Source organism: Dryobates pubescens, chromosome 30, assembly GCF_014839835.1.
Source record: "Dryobates pubescens isolate bDryPub1 chromosome 30, bDryPub1.pri, whole genome shotgun sequence".
NCBI lineage: Eukaryota > Metazoa > Chordata > Aves > Piciformes > Picidae > Dryobates > Dryobates pubescens.
The window spans coordinates 10,254,254-10,277,686 of record NC_071641.1 but is presented as its reverse complement, the minus strand read 5'-3'; the positions used below and the strand labels follow the sequence as shown (position 1 = coordinate 10,277,686).

Sequence of the window (23,433 nt, the reverse complement as noted above, 5' to 3'; positions counted from 1 at the left end):
GAGGCTCCAGAGGAGGCCACCAAGATGAGCAGAGGCTGCAGAACCTCCCCTGTGGGGCCAGGCTGGGAGAGTTGGGGCTGTGCAGCCTGGAGAGGAGAAGGCTCCAGGCAGCCCTCAGAGCAGCCTTGCAGGACCTGAAGGGCTCCAGGAGAGCTGGGGAGGGACTGTGGACAAGTGCCAGGCTGAGGGACAATGGCTTTGAGCTGGGAGAGGAGAGATTGAGAGTGGAGAGGAGGAAGAAATTGTTGAGAGTGAGGGTGGGGAGAGCCTGGCAGAGGCTGCCCAGGGAGGCTGTGGCTGCCTCCTGCCTGGAGGTGTTGCAGGCCAGGCTGGATGAGGCCTTGGGCAGCCTGGGCTGGTGGGAGGTGTCCCTGCCCATGGCAGGGGCCTGGGACTGGATGATCTTTAAGGTCCCTTCCAACCCAAAGCACTCAGTGATGTTCCCATTGCAGCAGCCACAATGCTCTAGCTCCAACCTGTGCTTACTGAATAACCAGGAGATTCTTCATTCAAGTCCATGCATGAAGAGCCATTGGTGTCTACAGACCCTCACAAGAAGAGGTGCAGGGAGGTTCAGGTGACAGAAAGCATTCACACACTCATCCTGTCACTCACCCTTGCCTTTGAGTAGATGTTGTGCCCAATAATTCTTGTGCTCTCAAACATGTCACCTCCAGGCCCCATGGCCATGCACATCGTTGCCTGTGGAAAGAAGCCTGGTGAGTGCCCAGTGCCTGTGCAGGACATGTGGCACTGCAGCCTGCCTGAGGTCACAGCAGTTGGCTCAGACTCTGGCAACTAACTGCTTCTTGCTACTCACCCTCCAAAGCTCAACACTGGGTTACCACATGGTATAGGTGAATGCAAATCAAGAGTTAATTGGTACAACCCCATAGAAAACTCCTCCAGAGGCTAGAGGGGGGTGAGCAGCTTCTCCCAGGATACTGCACTCTGTTATTATTGTCTGCAGCCCAGAGAGCCCAGAGAGCCTGGGCTTCAGCAAGAGAAGTGTGGCCAGCAGGGCCAGGGAGGGGATTCTGCCCCTCTGCTCCACTCTGCTGAGACCACAGCTGCAGCTCTGGGGCCAGGTCTGGAGCCCCTAGCACAGGAAGGCTCTGGAGGGGCTGGAAGGGGTCCAGAGAAGGGCCAGGAGGAGGAGCAGAGGGCTGGAGCTGCTCTGCTCTGCAGACAGCCTGAGAGAGTTGGGCTTGTGCAGGCTGGAGAGGAGAAGGCTCCCAGGAGAGCTTCTGGTGGCCTGCCAGGAGCTGCAGGGGGCTGCAAGCAAGCTGGGGAGGGACTTGGGAGGGGGTGAGGGAGGGATAGGACTGGGGGGATGGAGCCAAAGGAGAAGTGGGGAGCTTGAGATTGGCTGTGAGGAAGAAGTTGTTGGCCAGGAGGGTGGTGAGAGCCTGGCCCAGGTTGCCCAGGGAGGTGGTGGAAGCCTCCTGCCTGGAGGTGTTTGCAGCCAGGCTGGAGGTGGCTGTGAGCAACCTGCTGCAGTGTGAGGTGTCCCTGCCCATGGCAGGGGGTTGGAACTGGCTGAGCCTTGGGGTCCCTTCCAGCCCTGCCAGTTCTGTGCTTCTATGATTCTGTTCCCTTTCCCTGTGTCTCTCTGTTGCAGGCAGTGCACAGCCAAAGCTCTCTCTCTCTCCTCTCCATCTCAGGCCCTGTGCTGTTATCTTATGGTGTGTGGGGCAGAGGCTTTCTCCTGGCCTTGGCTGCCAGCAAATTTCCAGCTCCAGCACAGGGCCTGGGGAAGCCTGTGGCAGGCCTGGCTCTACTGGGGAGCAGTTTGGCTGCTCCTGGGCTGCTGAGGCTGAGTGGGGTGAATGTTTCTGGAAGACTGTGGAAGGTTTGGGGCTGGTAGGCTCATGTGAGGAACTGAGCCTGATTTGGGAATGTATTTCCTTTTACCTGGAATGCATCTTGTGTATATTTGTGACTAGAATTCCCATGTAAACTTCCAAGCCAGTGTGGAGCATTTTTGCTCCTTGGGAAAGGGGTGAAAGATCTTTTGCCCTGGGCAGTTCGTGGCTCAAAACTTGGGCATGTGACTAGTTGTCTCTCCTGCCCCTCAGCTTTAGCTCCTCCCCTGCTGGTTTAGTACCAGTTTTGGCTTCCATCTCCAATTCCTTTCACCTCCAAAGACTCTTGGTCTGAAAGTCCTGCCTCAGGAAAGAGGCAAAAGATCTTTCCTGTCCTCTTGCCCTGGGCAGCTTGTGGCTCAAAACCAGGACACCCCCCTGGCACCTTCAGGAAGTGATGCTTGGGTACCCCATGGCTCCCACGAGCTTGGGTACCCCATGGCCACACAGAGCTTCACCAGAGATCACTGCTAGCACCTTGGAGATGCACTTGGCACAGGGCATCAGACCAGACCCTGCTCCCAAGGGGGTGTCCAGGGCTCATTTACTTCTTCACCCATGCTGTTTATTCCACCCTCAGGATGGCAGCTGAAGGGTAGGGTGAGGTTGGGAGCCTGGTCAGACGTGGTGGCTGTTATGGCTTGAGGCTGGTACTTTATCTGTGACTTAGTTATAAACAAGAGGAGGAACTTTCTGGACATCTTTGAGGAAATAAAGGAAGGGATTGGATACAGAAGAATAATGTAGATGTGTCTGTATCATTCCATTTGTTTGCTGACTGGGATGGTTTGCTGCACAAACTATTCTGGCTCCTTTTGGCTTCTTCTCTCTGCAGCTTTGCATGGCTTGCTCCCTTATCTCTCTCTCCTGAGCTTCCACTGGCTCATACTGGGACAGGGATCTGCTGGGGAGAGGCCAAGGGAGGGCTGCAAGGATGCCGAAGGGCCTGGAGCACTGCTGCTGAGCAGAGGCTGAGAGCCCTGGGGCTGCTGAGTGTGGAGAGAAGGCTGAGAGGGAATCTGATCACCAGAAGACACATTGACATTTGGGCTGAAGAGCCAGCAAGCAAGGGGTGTGAGGACAAGAGACAGGGAGTTCCTGAAACAGATATCCACAACACTCCCAAAAGAGCTGGTCTTTGGTTTGATGTCCTCTGCATGCACAGTAGCACACCAGCACCTCTCTATTTGCTGCCCCACATTGAGTTTTCTCCCCTCCAGAAGCTGAGACAGAGCAGGTAGGACATACTTACCCCTCCTGTGGGACAGGTGCTCTGAGGGTTGTTGCATGACTCCCCTGTGTTGACACAGAAGGGGCCTCTGGTGTTGGGGGACACATCTCCCAGGTTGGAGGATGCAAAGGCAGCAACAAAGGAACCCTACCAAAAGCAAAGGTGATCAGAGGGATTTTAGTGCCTTGAGTGGCTTGCAAGCATCACCTGCAGCTTTGTCTGCAGTCATAGCTGCCACTGTCACCTGTTGATGAGCAAGCAAATGTTTCTGAAGTCACTGGGAGCACAGGAAGCAAGAGACAATAGGACACTTTACACCACCTTGGTATCCAGATCACCCTTCCTCATCCTCCTCAGTGGCAGCTACTCCCACGGTGCTACAAAGGCCTGCAGGGACAGGACCAGGGGCTTCAAACCACAGCAGAGCAGACTGAGATTGAGATTGGATGTGAGGAACAAGTTGTGCCCCAGGAGGCTGCTGGAACACTGCAGCAGGCTGCCCAGGGAGGTGGTTGAGGCTCCATGCCTGGAGCTATTCCAGGGGAGGCTGGCCAGGGCTCTGGGCAACCTGATCCAGTGGAGGATGTCCCTGCTGAGTGCAGGGGGTTGGCCTGGATGAGCTTTGGAGGTGCCTTCCAGCCCAGAGCATTCTGTGATGTCCTCAGTTTCTCATACAGTCAGAGTCATTTCACTTGGAAGAGACCTCTGAGGTCATCCAGACCAACCTTCAACCTAAGACCACCATGGCCATGAAACCAGGTCCCAAAGTGCCATGGCCACTCCTTCATGTTGCTGATTGCTTGAGGGCTGCACCCAAAGGGTGGCTGTCAATGGTCCATGGCCAAGGAGAGGACAGGAACAAGTGGAGTCCCTCAGGGCTCAGCACTGGGACCAGTGCTGGTTCACATCTCTGGTGGTGCCAGGGGCAGTGGCACTGAGGCTCCCTCAGCACCAAGCTGTGTGGTGCTGCTGACAGCTGGAGGGAAGGATCCATCCAGAGGCACCTGGGCAGGCTGCAGAGCTGGGCCCAGGACAACCTCAGGAGGCTCAACAAGAGCAAGGGCAAGGTCCTGCAGCTGGCTCAGGCCAATCCCAGGCACCAATCCAGGCTGGGCAGGGACTGGCTGGAGAGCAGCCCTGGAGGAAAGGCCTTGGGGGTGCTGGGGGAGGAGAAGCTCAGCAGGAGCCAGCAGGGAGCACTTGCAGCCCAGAGAGCCAAGCAGAGCCTGGGCTGCAGCAAGAGAAGTGTGGCCAGCAGGGCCAGGGAGGGGATTCTGCCCCTCTGCTCCACTCTGCTGAGACCACAGCTGGAGCTCTGGGGCCAGGTCTGGAGCCCCCAGCACAGGAAGGCTCTGGAGAGGCTGGAAGGGGTCCAGAGAAGGGCCAGGAGGAGGAGCAGAGGGCTGGAGCTGCTCTGCTCTGGAGACAGCCTGAGAGAGTTGGGCTTGTGCAGGCTGGAGAGGAGAAGGCTCCCAGGAGAGCTTCTGGTGGCCTGCCAGGAGCTGCAGGGGGCTGCAAGCAAGCTGGGGAGGGACTTGGGAGGGGGTGAGGGAGGGATAGGACTGGGGGGGATGGAGCCAAAGGAGAAGTGGGGAGCTTGAGATTGGCTGTGAGGAAGAAGTTGTTGGCCAGGAGGGTGGTGAGAGCCTGGCCCAGGTTGCCCAGGGAGGTGGTGGAAGCCTCCTGCCTGGAGGTGTTTGCAGCCAGGCTGGAGGTGGCTGTGAGCAACCTGCTGCAGTGTGAGGTGTCCCTGGCCACGGCAGGGGGTTGGCACTGGCTGAGCCTTGAGGTCCCTTCCAGCCCTAACAATTCTGTGATTCTATGATTCCACCTCCCACCAGCCCAGGCTGCTCAGGGCCTCATCCAGCCTGGCCTCCAGCACCTCCAGGCAGGAGGCAGCCACAGCCTCCCTGGGCAGCCTCTGCCAGGCTCTCCCCACCCTCACTCTCAACAATTTCTTCCTCCTCTCCACTCTCAATCTCTCCTCTCCCAGCTCAAAGCCATTGTCCCTCACCCTGGCACTCCCAGCCCTTCTCCACAGTCCCTCCCCAGCTCTCCTGGAGCCGTTCAGGTACTGGAGGGCTGCTCTCCCTGGAGCCTTCTGCTCTCCAGGCTGCACAGCCCCAACTCTCCCAGCCTGGCCCCACAGGGGAGCTTCTGCAGCCTCTGAAAACTGCAGGTTTCCTCAGCCCTGAGTATTATAATAGCAAGTGGGAAACTGATGCTGGAGATGCAGACAGGACAGCCTCCTATCAACTCCTGGCTCTGTGAGAGGGGTTCACAGCCATGTTTCCATTCCAGGGGCCAGGATGTTATTGAAAGGTGCTGTATCTGCACTCTGAGGATGGCAAATCTTCTAGAGAGATAAAAACAGGATCATGGAACTAGATAATCATTTTGCTTGGAAAAGACTCTCAAGATCTGCAAGTCCAACCATTGTCACAGCACTGCCTGGTCACCCCTGACTCGTGTCCCTCTGCACCACATCTGCACAGCTGTGAAACTGTACCTGGCATGGGGATTCCACCATCTCCCTGGGCAGCCTGGGCCAGGCCTTAACAACCTTTCAAGGGAAGAAATTGTTCCTCATCTGCAGCTTTAATCTCTCTTGGCACAGCTTGAGGCTGTTTCCTCTCACCCTATTGCTTACTGCTTGGGAAGAGAGACCAACCCCTGCCTGGCTCCAGCCTCATGTCAGGAAGTTGTAGAGACTCAGAAGGTCTCTCCCCAGCCTCCTTTTATATGAACACCCCCAGCTCCCTCAGCTGCTCCTCCCCAGCCCTCTGCTCCAGACCCTTCCCCAGCTCTCTTGCCCTTCTCTGGCCCTGCTCCAGCCCTCAAGCTCCTTCTGGCAGCGAAGGGTCCAGAGCTGATTGAGGCACCTAAGGTGTGGCCTCCCCAGTGCCCAGCACAGGGAACAATGCCTGTCTCCTGCTGGCCATACTTTTCCTGATCCAAACCAGAATGCTGGTAGCCTACTTGGCCACCTGGGCACACTGCTGGCTCCTCTTCAGCCAGGGCAAATCAGTAGGCAGAACAGGCTAGAAGCTGTAAAAGAGAAATGGTGCTGAAGACAGGCTTGAAACCACACCACTGAGACAAACCCCTTGGGTGGCTTTCTGTTCAGCTCTTTCAGGTAGGTGAATCAAAGACATTTTGGTTTGTTCCTAAAGTCCAGATAAAGGTCACTGTATTCCTACATTATGACCTTGCAGAGCCTCTTCTCTGGAGGAAAAATAAAACAAACAAATCAAAGGGATTATCTTCATTGTCCTGCTTCTGTTTGCTGTCCTCTTCCACTGGTTGGGAGAACCCTCTTTGTCCCACAGAAGGCACTCTTCATCCCTCCATCATCATAGAATCACAGAGCTGGCAGGGCTGGCAGGGAGCTCAAGGCTCAGCCAGTGCCAACCCCCTGCCATGGGTTGCTCACAGCCACCTCCAGCCTGGCTGCAAACACCTCCAGGCAGGAGGCTTCCACCACCTCCCTGGGCAACCTGGGCCAGGCTCTCACCACCCTCCTGGCCAACAACTTCTTCCTCACAGCCAATCTCAAGCTCCCCACTTCTACTTTTGCTCCAGCCCCCCCAGTCCTATCCCTCCCTCACCCCCTCCCAAGTCCCTCCCCAGCTTGCTTGCAGCCCCCTGCAGATCCTGGCAGGCCACCAGAAGGTCAGCACTTTCCTCACAGTATCACAGACTGGTGGAGTTTGGAAGAGACCTCTGGAGATCATCCAGTCCAACCCCCTGCTAAAGCAGGGTCACCTGGAGCAGGTCACACAGGAACACATCCAGGTGGGGCTTGAAAGTCTCCAGAGAAAGAGACTCTCTTGGCTGCCTGCTGCAGGCTTCCAGCACCTTCAAATTAAAGTTCCTCATCATGTCCAGATGAGCTTCTGATGTTCCATTTTGTGCCCACTGCCCCTTGGCCCACTGCCCCTGGGCACTACTGAACAGAGCCTGGGCCCATCCTGCTGACACCCACCCTTAAAGTGTTGATCAGCATTGCTCAGATCCCCTCTGGGGCTGCTTATCTCCAGGCTCTCAGCCCCAGGGCTCTCATTCTGTCCTCCTCACAGAGATGCTCCAGGCCCCTCAGCAGCTTTGTAGCCCTTTGCCCTGCCCTCTCCAGCAAGTCTCTGTCCTTCTTCATCTGAGTTCATAACTGGCCAAAACCCTCCAGCTGTGGCCTGACCAGGGCAGAGCAGAGAGGCAGGAGAGCCTTCCTCAGCCTGCTGGCCACGCTCCTTTTGATGCTCCCTGGGATGCTGTTGGCCTTGTAAGCCAGGAGGACACCCTGCTGGCTCACCCTGTTGTCCCCCAGCACTCCCCATGAGTTCCTGCAGCCTGGCCAGGCTCCCACCTGTCCCGGCAGCATCCCCTTGTTCTTCTCCTGCTCGAAGAGGTGGGAGGCATAGCCCACGTTGTCGCCGTTCACCAGGTGGTTGCTGTTGTTCATGCTGACTGGGTGCACTGCAAACCAGCTGCAGAGGAGGCAGAGCACACACAGAGCAAACCTGGTGGTCAGTCTGGGCATCGACGGGTGGCCTCGGAGGAGAACTGCTGCGGGAGAGTGCGAAGGCAGGCTGCTGGTGCCTAGGGATGGCTTCGCGAGGGCAGGCAGGGAGAGTTTCTCCTCCCCTTCTCCTCTGCCATGGTAATGCTGAGGAGTTGGAAGTACCTAGTTCCTAAACTGGGGGTGGGAAAACCCCCCCATTCCTCAAGGGGTGTGAGACCCCCAGGAAAGTAGTTACTTTCATACCACATGGTCACTCAAAGTGCTGTTTACAAGGAAAGAGAGGGCAGCGGTGCTCAGACCCCACCTGCAATTCTATGCTTCTATGCTTGCTCCTTGAAAGGACAGACCAGGCCCCAGCTGGCTCCAACCACCTTTCAGGGAGTTGTAGACATCCAGAAGCTCTGCCCTCAGCTTTCTGCCCTCAGAGACCCAGCTGGGGGCGATGCTGCCCAGGCAAGGGGCAGTGGTTGGAAGGAGAGCTGCTACAGAAAGACAGAACTGCTCCAACGCTGTGGTTTAGGAGGATCTGGAGGTAAACTCTGTTTCCCCAGTGCTCAGTACCTGAGAAGGCCTAGGTCTTGTCCTTGCTCATCTACCATCTTCAGCACCACCATTTCTTTGTCTGTGTCAGATGCATACCTGGATGAGGAGGAAGCAGGGACAGATCATTAGCACCAGAGCCACGGCCACTGCTCTGCTCAGCCACCTCACATCTCCACTGGGCTCCAAGCAAAGGAGGAGGGTCTTTCAGGAGTCACCAGAGCACAAGGACAGCTCAGAGGACCATCTCAAATGAGCTGTGAAGGTAAGGGAAGAGTTATGGCTGCTGCCAACCTCAGGCGCTGATTCTCCAGGGGATGGAGAGAGGAGATCCAAGGATGCCAGGATGCAGTGGCACCAAGGATAGCACTTCAGTGCTGCCTGACTCCAATGTCAAGGCCTACTAAAGACTTCTTGTCTTCTTTCCATGTCTTTTAATCAAAACCTGAGGCTGCATCCTTGCCCAATGCCCCACATGCTTGCAGGGGCTAACCACAAACTTCTACCTCACTCCTGCAACTCATTCTGGTGGGTGGGAGGCACACATCCAAGGGCCAGGATGGCAGCAGTGTCTTTCTGCCATGGTCTTGGTGCCACGTTTCCAACCACCCCACAAGATGCAAGGGGGCCAGAGGGCCAGCTGATGGTCCCAGCTGGTTGCTGTTGTTCATGCTGACTGGGTGCACTGCAAACCAGCTGCAGAGGAGGCAGAGCACACACACAGCAAACCTCCAGAGGTGTGTTTCTCTCCTGCCTTGAGGAGCTCTCACCTGCTTCGTTCAGCTGCTGGGTTCTCAAGGTAGGAGAAAGGGCTTCTGTTGATCTGGCTGTTCTCTACAGTGCCTCTGTTTATCAAAATCCTGCCTTTCCTCATGTTCTGGTGTGCTGTGTCAATGCTCTGGGACAGCAGGAAGACAAGGGAATATCAGACCACATGCACATGGCAGAGGTGAGATCCCTGGAAAGCCTCTCTCCTTCCCTCCTGGTTGCTCCCCAAATCTTCCTTGGAATTGGGGGGGGGCTGTGGCTTCCTCCTGCCTGGAGGTGTTGAAGGCCAGGCTGGATGAGGCCTTGAGCAAGCTGGGCTGGTGGGAGGTGTCCCTGCCCATGGCAGGGGGTTGGCACTGGGTGCTCTTGAAGGTCCCTTCCAACCCAACCCCTTCTATGAAAATTATAATATTTGGAAATCCTCCACAAGTATCTCTTGCTAGATAAAGGCTTCTGAGTCTTTTATCTGATGTCACTGGCAACCATATCCCAGCTCCAGGTGTGTTTTAAGACTCTAAACTTCAGGAGTTCTACCACAAACAGCATAGAGACATCCAGGGAGGCAAAGCCCCTCAGGATCACCAAGTCCAACCACTGACCCTACCCTGCAAGGGTCACCCCTAACCCACAGCCCCAAGCACCACAGCCAAAGCACCCTGAAACACCTCCAGGCTTGGGGACTCCACCACCTCCCTGGGCAGCCTCTGCCAGGCTCTGACCACTCTTGCTGGGAAAAGCCTTTGCCTGGTGCCCAGTCTGAGCCTGCCCTGCTGCAGCCTGAGGCCATTGCCTCTTGTTCATCACCTGTGAGAAGAGAGCAGCAGCAACCTCTCCACCACCTCCTCTCAGGGAGCTGCAGAGAGCAGGGAGCTCTCCCCTCAGCCTCCTCTTCTCCACACTAACCATCCCCAGCTCCTTCAGCCTCTCCTCAGCAGATTTCTGCTGCAGGCCCTTCCCAGCTTCCTTGCCCTGCTCTGCCCTGGCTCCAGCACCTCCACCTCTCTCTTGCCTTGAGGAGCCCAACTCTGGGCACAGCACTGGAGCTGTGGCCTCAGCAGTGCCCAGCACAGGGGGACAGTGCCCTGCCTGCTCCTGCTGGGCACAGCATTGCTGCTCCCAGCCAGGATGCCAGTGGCTTTCTTGGCCAGCTGGGCACACTGCTGGCTCCTGTTGATCAGCACCCCCAGGTCCCTTTCTGCCAGCAGCTTCCCAGCCACACTGCCCCAAGCCTGCAGCTCCCCAGGGGGTTGTTGTGACCCAAGTGCAGGACCTTGGCCCTGTGAGGAGAGGCTGAGGGAGCTGGGGTTGTTTAGCCTGGAGAAGAGAAGGCTCAGGGGAGACCTTCTTAGTGCTTGGTGCCGTGGGTTAGTTGTTTAGGTGGTGTTGGATTGGTTGATGGGTTGGACTCGATGATCTTGAAGGTCTCTTCCAACCTGGTTTATTCTATGTATTCTTGCTCTCTCCAACTCCCTGCAGGGAGGCTGTAGCCAGGAGGGGGTTGGTCTCTTCTCCCAGGCACCCAGAACCCGAACAAGGGGACACAGTCTCAAGCTGTGCCAGGGGAGGTTTAGGCTGGAGGCGAGGGGAAAGTTCTTCCCAGCCAGAGAGATTGGCCCTTGGGATGTGCTGCCCAGGGAGGTGGTGGAGAGCTGGCTGGTCGGTCGGATTCGATGGTCTCAAAGGTCTTCTGCAGCCCGGTTCGTCCTGCATGCTGCGCTCTGCCCCGTTCATGCTGGCCCTTCTGCTCCCACCTCCTCCTGCGCCCGCGGGCTCCCAAGCCAACAAGCTGGCTGACACCAACCTTCACAATGCCGTTGACGATGGCCTCGAGGGAGGGCCTGATGAGGCCTTTGCTGCTGATCCAGAGGAGGGTGTACTGGAAGTAGCCCCCGGGCCCCGAGTGGGTGTGGGTGCCGCTCAGGATGACGTTGTCCTGCCGGTACAGCTCACCGTACTTGCTCCGCAGTCTCTTGAGCACCTAAGAGGAAGGAGGTGGTCCTAGGGAGACAAACTTTCTCACACAGCCTAGAAAAAAACAGTATGTTTTTCACAGAAGGGATCTGAGCAATGTCTCTCAAGAGCTGAGGGCTGGGGGTCAGGCAGGAAGGGCCAGGGCCAGGCTCTGCTCACTGTGCCCTGCCACAGGCCAAGGGGCAAGGGATGGAAAGTGCAGCCCAGGAGGTTGCAGCTCAGCATGAGGAGGAACTTCTTGCCTGGGAGGCTCCCAGAGGCCTGGAGCAGGCTGCCCAGAGAGGTTGTGGAGTCTCCTTCTGTGGAGCCTTTGCAGCCCTGTCTGGATGTGTTCCTGTGTGCCCTGTGCTGGATTCTCTGCTCCTGCTCTGGCAGGGGCTTGGACTGGAAGCTCTCCAGAGCTCCCTCCCAACCCCTCACATCCTCTGAGCCTGTGATAGCCCAAAGGATACAGAGATCTGTAGCAGCCCTCACAACAAGTTTAACCATTCATCTTCCTGCTCACTCTTCTTTATCTGCCCACTGCTCCTATCCCAGTGTCACAACAAGCAGATTACAGCTGCTGACTTGGCAAGAGCCTTAAGATGGTAAAAGTCAGGTAAGTGAAGATCAGTGAAGCCCAGATCATCCGAGGAGTCTCCAGTGCTCCAGCACCTCCTTCCTCCCTGGTACTGGAGACCCAGCATTGCACAGGCCCCATGAGAATGCTTTCATGATAATATATTTTTCACTAGGAAAGCATGGCCAAAGCCCAGCCTCATGTGCTGAGCAACCAGAACCTCGCCTCCAGCAGAGAATCAACTCTGCCTCCAAGGTCATGATGCAAGGACACCCCAAAGCAAATGGCATTGAGGACACCCTAAGGACATCCAAAGCAAATGGGATCAAGGACACCCAAAGCAAATGGCACTGAGGACACCCTAAGGACCCCCAAAGCAAATGGGATCAAGGACACCCAAAGCAAATGGCACTGAGGACACCCTAAGGACCCCCAAAGCAAATGGGATCAAGGACACCCAAAGCAAATGGCACTGAGGACACCCTAAGGACCCCCAAAGCAAATGGGATCAAGGACACCCAAAGCAAATGGCACTGAGGACACCCTAAGGACCCCCAAAGCAAATGGGATCAAGGACACCCAAAGCAAATGGCACTGAGGACACCCTAAGGACCCCCAAAGCAAATGGGATCAAGGACACCCAAAGCAAATGGCACTGAGGACACCCTAAGGACCCCCAAAGCAAATGGGATCAAGGATACCCTAAGGACCCCCAAAGCAAATGGGATCAAGGATACCCTAAGGACCCCCAAAGCAAATGGGATCAAGGACCTCCCCAAGCTGCCACGCTGGCTATTATTTAGCAATGCCTACAACCCTCCTGCCCCTACCAGCAACACCCCAAAGTGTGCCAATCACTCCCTTCCAGCCACCTACCTCCAGCCTGAGTTTCTGGGACACCATGCCAATGTCAGCACTGACGAACACCACCCTGCTGCGGTCCTCGGCGTCCGCCACGATGAATGCGCGGCTGTAGAGGCGAGAGAGGAGCCCTCCGGCCACCTGCCCTGCCTTGGCATAGCCCATCTGGAAGGGAGGAGCTCCATCAGGACAAGACACTCAGCAAAGTGCTCATCTGCATCTATTCTTCCAAAGCAGGATCACAGAATGCCAGGGGCTGGAAGGGAGCTCCAGAGCTCACCCAGTCCAAGCCCCTGCCAGAGCAGGGGCACCCAGGGCAGCTCACACAGCAACACATCCAGGGGGGGTTGGAATCTCTCCACAGAGGGAGACTCCACAACCCCCCTGGGCAGCCTGCTCCAGGCCTCTGGCACCCTCCCAGGGGAAAACTTCTCCCTCCTCTGTCCATGCAACTTCCTCTGCCTCAGCTTCCAGCACTGCCCCTTGTGCTGGCACTGGGCAGCACCCAGCAGAGCCTGGCTCCAGCCTCTGGGCACTGCCCCTGCACAGCTTGAGCCCCAGCAAGGAGCTCACCTCTCAGGCTCCTCCTCTGCAAGCTCCAGAGCCCTCAGCTCCCTCAGGCTCTGCTCCTGAGGAAGATCTTCCCCTGCCTGCAGCAGCTCTGTGCCTCTGCCATGGACTCTCTCAAGCACTTCCCTGAGCTCCTTCCTCACCTGAGGGGCCCAGAGCTGGACACAAGATTCCAGCTGTGGCCTCAGCAGGGCAGAGCAGAGGGGCAGCAGAACCTCTCTCACCTCCTCCCCACAGCCCTTCTCATGCAGCCCAGGATGCCCTTGGCCTTTTTGGCCCCCAGAGCTCATTGCTGGCTCCTGCTCAGCCTCCCACCCACCAGCACCCCCAGCTCCTTGTCCCCTTCACTGCTCTCCAACAGCTCAGTTCCCAGGTGGTCAGAGAATTTGTTCAATATTTGTTCAATTGAGCTCAGAGCTCAGTTTTTCTGCCCTGTGATTCCAAGAACCACAGGATGGGTAGGCAGGGTCAGAATCACAGAATAGTAAGGTTGGAAGAGACCTCTGGAAGATCACCAAGTCCAACTCCCTTGACAAAGCAGGATCACCTAGCACAGGTCACACAGGAACATATTCAAGCTAGGTATTGAAAGTCTCCAAAGAAGGAGACTCTACAGCCTCTCTGGGCAGCCTGCTCCAGGGCTCTGCCTGCCTCAAAGAAGTTCTTCCTTCCTCATGTCTAGATGTAACTTTCTGTGTTCAAATTTATGCCCAGTACCTTTTGTCCTGTCACTGGGGACCACTGAGAAGAGACTGGTCCTGGCCTCCTGACACCACCCATCAGATATTTTGTTAGGAATGAGAAGATGGAATCATGGAATCACAGAGCACTCTGGGCTGGAAGGGAGCTCCAGAGCTCAGCCAGCCCAGCCCCCTGCACTCAGCAGGGACATCCTCCACTGGATCAGGCTGCCCAGAGCCCTGGCCAGCCTCCCCTGGAACAGCTCCAGGCATGGAGCCTCAACCACCTCCCTGGGCAGCCTGCTGCAGTGTTCCAGCAGCCTCCTGGGGCACAACTTGTTCCTCACATCCAATCTCAATCTGCTCTGCTCTGCTTTGAAGCCATTGCCCCTGCTCCTGTCCCTGCAGGCCTTTGGCAACAGTCCCCCGCTTCAGGTACTGGATCCCCCTCAGTCTTCTCTTCTCCAAGACAACCAGCCCCACCTCTCTCAGCCTTGTCCTTACAGACCACCTTGTTCCAAGCCCTCTGCCATCAGCTAGCTCCCACCAGAGACTGCTCCAAGGCCCAAAGGAAATCCCAGCGAAGGTCTGCAGGTGACAATCACTACGCAAAGGCAGAGCCTCCCACCCCTGAGTCCTGCACAAAGCACTGGGAGCTGCTGAAGATCTGCCTTTGGCCAACCCCCTGCCCAGCTCTTCCAACTCACCAGGGGGATTTCTGCCACGGGTCCTGTGCAGTCAGCTCGACCCACACCCAGCAAGTAGTGTGGAGCTTCTTCACTGGGGTCTGTGGTAAGAGCAAAGAGTGGATTAGTAGCCAGAACTGGGGATACAAGAGGCCATGTAAAGATGGCTGAAAGCTGCTCAACAGCTCCAGCAGGCCTGTGGGCAGGGGGATCCTGTCCTGATAGCACAATGGGTGGAAAGTGCAGCCCAGCAGGTTGCAGCTCAGCATGAGGAGGAACTTCTTGCCTGGGAGGCTCCCAGAGGCCTGGAGCAGGCTGCCCAGAGAGGTTGTGGAGTCTCCTTCTGTGGAGCCTTTGCAGCCCTGTCTGGATGTGTTCCTGTGTGCCCTGTGCTGGATGCTCTGCTCCTGCTCTGGCAGGGGCTGGGACTGGAAGCTCTCCAGAGATCCCTCCCAACCCCTCCCATCCTGTGATGGTGTCATGGTGTGATCCTGGCATCCAGCTGATACTCTCTGCTTGGGTTTCTAATGAGCTGTGAAGGTGTTCTGGGGAGGTCCTTTTGGGTGCAGCAGTCATGAAGGAGCTCACAAGCTGAGGTCACTGGGCTGTGTGAAACCTGTGGAGCTTCACAGCGAGGGGGGACAAGATTAAGCTCGCCAAGCCCCACCACTGCCATGCAGGAAACAGATCTGAGGGTGGCAGAGATGTTTGCACATCAGAAAAAAAATCTCAGCAGCAGTAAGAAAAAAGGGGATGGCAGGTCAGGAGCCACTGGGAAAGGACAAGGGGGGACATTCATAGAGTCATGCAATCACAGAATCATAGGATGGGTTGGGTCGGAAGGGACCTCAACGACCATCCAGCTCCAAGCCCCTGCCAGGGGCAGGGACACCTCCCACCAGCCCAGGCTGCTCAGGGCCTCATCCAGCCTGGCCTGCAACACCTCCAGGCAGGAGGCAGCCACAGCCTCCCTGGGCAGCCTGTGCCAGGCTCTCCCCACCCTCACTCTCAACAATTTCTTCCCCCTCTCCACTCTCAATCTCTCCTCTCCCAGCTCAAAGCCATTGCCCCTGGGCCTGGCACTCCCAGCCCTTGTCCACAGTCCCTCCCCAGCTCTCCTGGAGCCCTTCAGGTCCTGCAGGGCTGCTCTGAGGTCTCCCTGGAGCCTTCTCTTCTCCAGGCTGCACAGCCCCAACTCTCCCAGCCTGGCCCCATAGGTGTGTCATGACCAGATGGGAAGCAGCAGCAACCATATCTCAGGCTGTCAAGCAGTGAGCAAGGGGGAGAGGAAGGACAAGAAATCCTTGTTCCCAAGTTCCTTGTGCACTGGAGCCTGGTCACTGCCATCCTGGGAAGGGTGTTCTAGAGACAGGTGCTGGCTGGGACATGACATCAACCTCTCTGAGTCTGTCCCCAGAGGGGAGGTTCTCCAGCTCTCTGATCATTTTGTGCAAAACTCTTATCTCTACAACATGAAGCAAGATAAACTCCATTCAATCTGAGCTCAGTGTTTTAAGGTCCCATTGCCACCTGCTCCTGGCTCATGTCACATGGAAACCTTTAAAGCTTAAAAATGTTCTCTTTTCCCATAAGATTCTCTCTCTCCAGTGATGTTAGGAAGAAATTCTTCCCAGAAAGAGAGATTGGCCCTTGGGATGTGGCCCAGGGAGGTGGTGGAGTCCCCATCCCTGGAGGTGTTTAGGAAGAGCCTGGATGAGGCACTTGGTGCCATGGTTTAGTTGGTTAGATGGTGTTGGGTGATAGGTTGGACTTGATGATCTCAAAGGTCTTTTCCAACATGGTTAATTCTATTCTATTCTATTCTATTCTATTCTATTCTATTCTATTCTATTCTATTCTATTCTATTCTACTCATTCTGTTCTGTTCTGCTCTGTTCTGTTCTATTCTTCTTAGAAAGGAACTGAGCATTAACTTTGGGCAGCTCCCAACAGCCACCTGCCCAATGCTGGTGATGGGGTTGGAGGTGTAAAAGACTGCTGTGATGGGATTGCAACACCTTGGTGCAGCCAGGAGTGAGGGCTCCCAGAACTTCCTTTATGGTGGAGAAAGGGAAGAACCTGTGTCTGCACCCAGCCTTCCCCACCAGACCAAAGGCTGTGCAGCCATAGCCCTGGAGATGCTTGCCCTGGCTTTGACCACCTTGCTCCTGCTGCACCTTGCTCAGTAGTGGCCCACTGACCCTCTAACTGTACCCCTTTAATTGCAGTGGCTGTGCTGGACACACACTTGAGCAGGATTGCCACAGCAGGACTGAGGCAGCTCCACTTGCCTTGGCGTTCCTGGTTGAGGAAGTGGAGGACGAGGAGCCCCACGGTCACCACGAGCATCAGTGTCAGGCAGCCGATGAGGATCAGCTCCAGCCTGGAGAAGGAGCACTTGGGCCTCCTCCTGCACATGGTGGAGGCACTGTGGAAGCAGAAAGGAGCCCATGGGGAAGGCAGGTGACAGGAAGGTCCCACCCAGAGCATCACATTGCGTGCTCAAAGAGCTGCCTGGCGCTTGGGGGCCCCTGCCTCGGCTGCCTGTGAGGGTGGGAAGTGCAACCCTGGGACAGGACAATCCTCACTGTCAGCACAGACTGGGAGAGGAGGGGATAGAAAGCAGCCCTGAGGAAAAGACCTTAGGGGTGCTGGGGTGGGGGAGAAGCTGGCCAGGAGGCAGCAATGGGCACTGGCAGCACAGAAGGCCAAGGGCAGCCTGGGCTGCATCCAAAGCAGTGCGGCCAGAGCTGGAGAGAGGGATCCTGCCCCTCTGCTCTGCTCTGGGGAGACCTCACCTGCAGGGCTGTGTGCAGCTCTGGAGCCCTCAACACAGGAAGGACCTGGAGCTGATGGAGAGGCTCCACAGGAGGGGGTTGGAACAGCTCTGCTATGAGGACAGGCTGAGGGAGCTGGAGAATGGAAGGCTCCAGGCAGACCTTACAGCAGCCTGCCAGGACCTGAAAGGGCTACAAGAAGGCTGCAGAGAGACTGTTCCCAAAGGCCTGCAGGGACAGGAGCAGGGGCAAGGGCTTCAAACCAGAGCAGAGCAGATTGAGATTGGATATGGGGAGGAAGTTCTTTACTAGGAGGCTGCTGGAACACTGCAACAGGTTGCCCAGGGAGGTAGTTGAAGCCCCAGACCTGGAGATATGCCAGGGGAGTCTGGCCAGGGCTCTGGGCAACCTGATCCAGTGGAGGATGTCCCTGCTGAGTGCAGGAGGTTGGACTGGATGAGCTGTGGAGGTCCCTTCCCACTCAGAGCATTCTGTGATTCTAAGTGGAGATGACTTTTCCAGTCTGCTTAAGGCAGCAGAATGCTATCTGCTGGGAGCAGCAGTCACTCCCTGTCACAAGGCCAGATAAGGCAGGCTGAGCAGCCAGCATCCCCACCCCACACTGCCAAGGACATATGGGGACAAATCTTGGAAGTGTAGACCCCACAGTAAAAGCAGGTGATGAATGTTTGGTGCTGGTTTGTGCTAGGTCAGAGCTGACTTCCTTCTAGTAGCTGAAGGGATCCTGCAGGAAGGCTGCAGAGAGACTTCCTGAGGGTGTCTGGAGACAGGACTAGGGCCAATGGTTTGAAGCTGAGGCAGAGCAGGGTCAGACTGGAGCTGGGGAAGAAGTTCTTCAGTGTGAGGATGGTGAGACTCTGGCACAGGCTGCCCAGGGAGGCTGTGGTTCCCTCCTGCCTGCCTGGATGAGCAGTCAAGACTAGTTGAGAGGTGTTCCTGCCCATGGTGGGGAGGTTGGACCAACCCTGACAATACTCTGACTTCATGAATTGTTTTGGCTGGAAAAGACCTCTGAGATCATTGAGTCCAACCACTGGAGTGGCTATCACAGAAGCAGCCTTAAGCACCCTGCAGGGACCTCCAGGAAACTCAATGTTTTCTGGTGCTAGCTGATTAAAATGCCCAAGGAATGCTGCAGGAAGTGAATGTGAGCTCCATGGAATCACAGACTCACAGAACTGCCAGGGCTGGAAGGGACCCCAAGGCTCAGCCAGTTCCAACCCCCTGCCATGGGCAGGGACACCTCACACTGCAGCAGGTTGCTCACAGCCACCTCCAGCCTGGCTGCAAACACCTCCAGGCAGGAGGCTTCCACCACCTCCCTGGGCAACCTGGGCCAGGCTCTCACCACCCTCCTGGCCAACAACTTCTTCCTCACAGCCAATCTCAAGCTCCCCACTTCTCCTTTTGCTCCATCCCCCCCAGTCCTGTCCCTCCCTCACCCCCTCCCAAGTCCCTCCCCAGCTTGCTTGCAGCCCCCTGCAGCTCCTGGCAGGCCACCAGAAGCTCTCCTGGGAGCCTTCTCCTCTGCAGCCTGCACAAGCCCAACTCTCTCAGGCTGTCTGCAGAGCAGAGCAGCTCCAGCCCTCTGCTCCTCCTCCTGGCCCTTCTCTGGACCCCTTCCAGCCCCTCCAGAGCCTTCCTGTGCTGGGGGCTCCAGAACTGCACACAGTAAACCCCAGTGAAGCTTACCTGAGAGCCTTAGCCTGTGGCAGCAGCAGGAAGAAGGTCTCCCAATTCTGGCTCCCTGTTTCACACTGACAAGTTCAGCTTGAGAATGCTGATGGCTGTTACAGCCCTGTGACCAGAGCCCTGCACAAGATAAGAAGAAATTAATCAATAATTTCTTCCATGCAAGGAGCTAAGAGAGGTTGATGTCATGTCCCAGCCAGCACCTGTCTCTAGAACACCCTTCCCAGGATGGCAGTGACCAGGTTCCAGTGCACAAGGAACTTGGGAACAAGGATTTCTTGTCCTTCCTCTCCCCCTTGCTCACTGCTTGACAGCCTGAGATATGGTTGCTGCTGCTTCCCATCTGGTCATGACACACCTATGGGGCCAGGCTGGGAGAGTTGGGGCTGTGCAGCCTGGAGAAGAGAAGGCTCCAGGCAGACCTCAGAGCAGCCTTGCAGTACCTGAAGGGCTCCAGGAGAGCTGGGGAGGGACTGTGGACAAGGGCTGGGAGTGCCAGGCCCAGGGACAATGGCTTTGAGCTGGGAGAGGAGAGATTGAGAGTGGAGAGGAGGAAGAAATTGTTGGCAGTGAGGGTGGGGAGAGCCTGGCACAGGCTGCCCAGGGAGGCTGTGGCTGCCTCCTGCCTGGAGGTGTTGCAGGCCAGGCTGGATGAGGCCCTGAGCAGCCTGTGCTGGTGGGAGGTGTCCCTGTCCATGGCAGGGGGTTGGTACTGGATGATCTTGAAGGTCCCTTCCAACCCAAACCACTCCCTGCAGGGAGGTTGGAGTGAGGAGGGGGCAGCAAGGACCTCCTTGGTAGCAAGAGACAGCCCAGAGGCAATGGCTCCAAGCTGCCCCAGGGGAGGCTCAGGCTGGAGCTCAGCAAAGATTCCTGCCCTGGAAGGGCTCTCAGCCATTGGAGTGTTGTGCCCAGGGCAGTGCTGCAGTCCCCATCCCTGGGGGTGTTCCAGCAGTGTGTGGAGCTGGTGCTTAGGGACAGGGTTTGGTGCTGAGCCTGCAGTGCTGGCTGGAGGGCTGGGGCTGGGGGAGCCTGGAGGGCTCTGCCCACCAGCTGTGTTCTGTGATGTCTAAGGTCCTTTCCAACCCAAACCACTCTATGATTCTGTGACCATATCCCTCAGAAAGTGGCTGCTTGCCCTTTCTGGCAGGATGAAAGACCCCAGGAGCAGTCCCCCACTGCTTTCCCCAGCACCTGGGTGGTTTTGAGTTCAAGGCTGGAGCAACCTCCCATTCACCTTCCATCTGGCAAACATCTCAGGAGATTCAGCTTCCCTCTCATCCAAGGGTTAACATACCAGCCAGTGCCAAGCACATGAGGCCTGAGTCATCCCCTCAAGGTCATCTTCAGCATGGCCTTCAGGCTGAGTGATTTTTGGACTGGCTGCTCAAGACAAATGTGCTGATCCATCATCTCCTTGTGGCACCACTGCAGGACCTTGCTTGTCCCTGTCAGCAGTGCAGATGCAACCTGCTCTGCTCTTTGGGCTGACTCCTGGCCACCTTTGTTCTGCTGGCAGTAGCCTGGGGCAAAAGGTTGCCTCAAACTGGGCACTGTCCTTGGGAGTAACTGAAAAGCCTTGTTGGACAAAGACACCAGGAGACAGCCACTGTGCTGACCAGGGGATGCTGCTGGGACAGAGATGAGGCCAGTGGTGTACTGGGGTGCACTAAGGTTGCCACAGCTCCAGTGCTGTGCCCAGAGTTGGGCTCCTCAAGGCAAGAGAGAGGTGGAGGTGCTGGAGCCAGGGCAGAGCAGGGCAAGGAAGCTGGGAAGGGCCTGCAGCAGAAATCTGCTGAGGAGAGGCTGAAGGAGCTGGGGATGGTTAGTGTGGAGCAGAGGAGGCTGAGGGGAGAGCTCCCTGCTCTCTGCAGCTCCCTGAGAGGAGGTGGTGGAGAGGTTGCTGCTGCTCTCTTCTCACAGGTGATGAACAAGAGGCAATGGCCTCAGGCTGCAGCAGGGCAGGCTCAGACTGGGCACCAGGCAAAGGCTTTTCCCAGCAAGAGTGGTCAGAGCCTGGCAGAGGCTGCCCAGGGAGGTGGTGGAGTCCCCAAGCCTGGAGGTGTTTCAGGGTGGTTTGGCTGTGGTGCTTGGGGCTGTGGGTTAGGGGTGACCCTTGCAGGGTAGGGTCAGTGGTTGGAGTTGGTGACCCTGAGGGGCTTTGCCAGCCTGGATGTCTCTGTAGTTCTATGAAGAAGAGTATGACCAAGAGGTCAAGACATCCTCCTTTGCTCTGCCCTAGTCAGACCATGCTTGAATTACTGGCTCCAGTTCTGGGCTCCCCAGTTCCAGAGGCAGGGAAGTGCTGGAGAGAGTCCAGGGCAGGCTGCAAAGCTGCTGAGGGGCCTGGAGCAGCTCTGGGAGCAGCAAAGGCTGAGAGCCCTGGGGCTGAGAGCCTGCAGGAGAGCAGCCCCAGAGGGCAGCTGAGCAATGCTCAGCAAGAGCTAAAGGAGCTGTGGGGGGCAAGAGGCTGGGGCCAGGCTCTGCTGAGTGGTGCCCAGGGCCAGGCCAAGGGGCACAGAGTGGCAGGCAGGAGGTTGGATGTGAGCAGGAGGAGAAAGTTGTGCCCTGCCATAGGCCAAGGGGCAAGGGATGGAAAGTGCAGCCCAGGAGGTTGCAGCTCAGCATGAGGAGGAACTTCTTGCCTGGGAGGCTCCCAGAGGCCTGGAGCAGGCTGCCCAGAGAGGTTGTGGAGTCTCCTTCTGTGGAGCCTTTGCAGCCCTGTCTGGATGTGTTCCTGTGTGCCCTGTGCTGGATTCTCTGCTCCTGCCCTGGCAGGGGCTGGGACTGGAAGCTCTCCAGAGGTCTCAAAAAATGCTCAGGGGGTTGGAGGAGCTCTGCTTGAGGAGAGGCTGAGGGAGCTGGGGGTGTTCAGCCTGGAAAAGAGAAGGCTCCAGGGAGACCTCAGAGCAGCCCTCCAGTACCTCAAGGCACTATAAGAAGGCTGCAGAGAGACTTCCCAAAGGCCTGCAAGGACAGAACCAGAGGCAATGGCTTCAAAGCAGAGCAGAGCAGATTGAGATTGGATGTGAGGAACAAGTTGTGCCCCAGGAGGCTGCTGGAACACTGCAGCAGGCTGCCCAGGGAGGTGGTTGAGGCTCCATGCCTGGAGCTATTCCAGGGGAGGCTGGCCAGGGCTCTGGGCAACCTGATCCAGTGGAGGATGTCCCTGCTGAGTGCAGGGGGCTGGGTGAGCTCTGGAGGTGCCTTCCAGCCTAGAGCCTTCTGTGAGTCTGTGATGGAAGCCTTGGTTGCAGCCTGTTTGTTCCAACCATGGCCAGCTGGAGAGCAATAGAATCAGAGAATCATTTTGGTTGGAAAAGGCCTTTAAGCTCATCCAGTCCAACCATTATGTAACCTTAGCAGGTCTGGTGCTAAACCATGCCCCTTAGCAACACATCTCTGCTTTTCTGGTCTCTGCCTCTCGTGCTGAGCTCCTGAGCAGGCAGGGAACCACCGTCGGTCCGTTCAGTGTGGGCATGCTGCAGTGTGGGGGAAGAAGTGATGACAAAGCCTCTGAGATAAGCTTGTTTGTTTGATAAAGGGTGGCCAAGGTCCTCTCACACAGCCTGGGGATCCTGCTGGCAGCAGAGCACCTTTCTGCAGAGAGATGTCTGCAGGAAGCTGCTCAGGCTTTGGCAGGAACATGCCAGGGCACGATCCAGACAGCTCCTTCCCATCTTCTCTGGTCAAGATACCTGCACCCCAGCAGCAGGTAGCTGCCTGGCCATGATGGTGATGCTTGAATGCAGCCCCATTAGCAGGCTGGCACACAGACTGCCCCAGAAGCACCAAGGGGCAGCACAAGGTCTCTAGCTGGTTGGCCAACATCTGGCACACACTGAGTGGTCTCCTCTGGAGCATCCTCTGCCTTCTGGTGACAGAATAGAGTGCAAAGAGTGATGGTCAGTGGTGCCAAGTCTAGCTGGAGAGCTGTGAGTCCCCCAGGATTCATTGCTGGGTCTGGTGCTGTTCAAAATCTTCATCAATGACACTGAGACAGACAGACAGACTGACAGACAGAGTCTGCTCAGCAACGTTGCTGATGATATAGAGCTGGGAGGCTCTGCTGAGGCACCTGAGGCCATTCAGAGACTTGGACAGGCTGAGAGCTGGGCAGAGAGGAACCTTAGGAGGGCCAGCAAGGATGAGAGCAGAGCCCTGCAGCTGGGCAGGAAGAATAACCTGCAGCAGCACAGGCTGGGAGGGGATCTGCTGGAGAGCAGCCCCAAGGAGAAGCACCTGGGAGTGCTGGGGGGCAGCAAGTTCTGCAGGGCACAGCAATGTGCCCTGGGGGCCAAGAAGGCCAAGGGGCTCCTGGGCTGCACTCAGCAGAGTGTGGCCAGCAGAGCCAGGGAGCTTCTCCTCCCCCTCTGCTCTGCCCTGCTGAGGCCCCAGCTGCAATCTTGCAGCCAGCTCTGGGCTCCCCAGCTCAGGAGGGACAGGGATCTGCTGGGGAGAGGCCAAGGGAGGGCTGCAAGGATGCTAAAGGGCCTGGAGCACTGCTGCTGAGCAGAGGCTGAGAGCCCTGGGGCTGCTGAGTGTGGAGAGGAGAAGGCTGAGAGGGATCTGAGCAATGTCTCTCAAGAGCTGAGGGCTGGGGGTCAGGCAGGAAGGGCCAGGGCCAGGCTCTGCTCACTGTGCCCTGCCATAGCTCTCCAGAGCTCCCTCCCAGCCCCTCACATCCTGTGAG

General features: G+C 56.9%; 1 protein-coding gene across 2 annotated transcripts in view; it reads right to left on the bottom strand.

The window, feature by feature from the left end:
- Window positions 1–16,668, bottom strand: part of ASAH2 (N-acylsphingosine amidohydrolase 2) — a 33,873-nt gene extending 17,205 nt beyond the window's left edge. Inside the window, exons 1-10 of one of the 2 annotated variants that reach the window (XM_054174774.1) lie at window positions 16,499–16,668; window positions 16,022–16,029; window positions 14,272–14,339; window positions 12,330–12,479; window positions 10,725–10,901; window positions 8,926–9,053; window positions 8,177–8,254; window positions 7,460–7,580; window positions 3,118–3,243; window positions 616–702 (exon numbers count right to left, since the gene is read on the bottom strand). In XM_054174774.1, the coding sequence (XP_054030749.1) occupies window positions 616–702; window positions 3,118–3,243; window positions 7,460–7,580; window positions 8,177–8,254; window positions 8,926–9,053; window positions 10,725–10,901; window positions 12,330–12,479; window positions 14,272–14,339; window positions 16,022–16,029; window positions 16,499–16,668 (1,113 nt within the window). Of the gene's footprint in view, window positions 1–615; window positions 703–3,117; window positions 3,244–7,459; window positions 7,581–8,176; window positions 8,255–8,925; window positions 9,054–10,724; window positions 10,902–12,329; window positions 12,480–14,271; window positions 14,352–16,021; window positions 16,030–16,498 lie in introns of both variants that reach the window. The other variant, XM_054174775.1, reaches the window with a different exon arrangement.
- Between the last annotated feature and the right edge of the window lie 6,765 nt (window positions 16,669–23,433).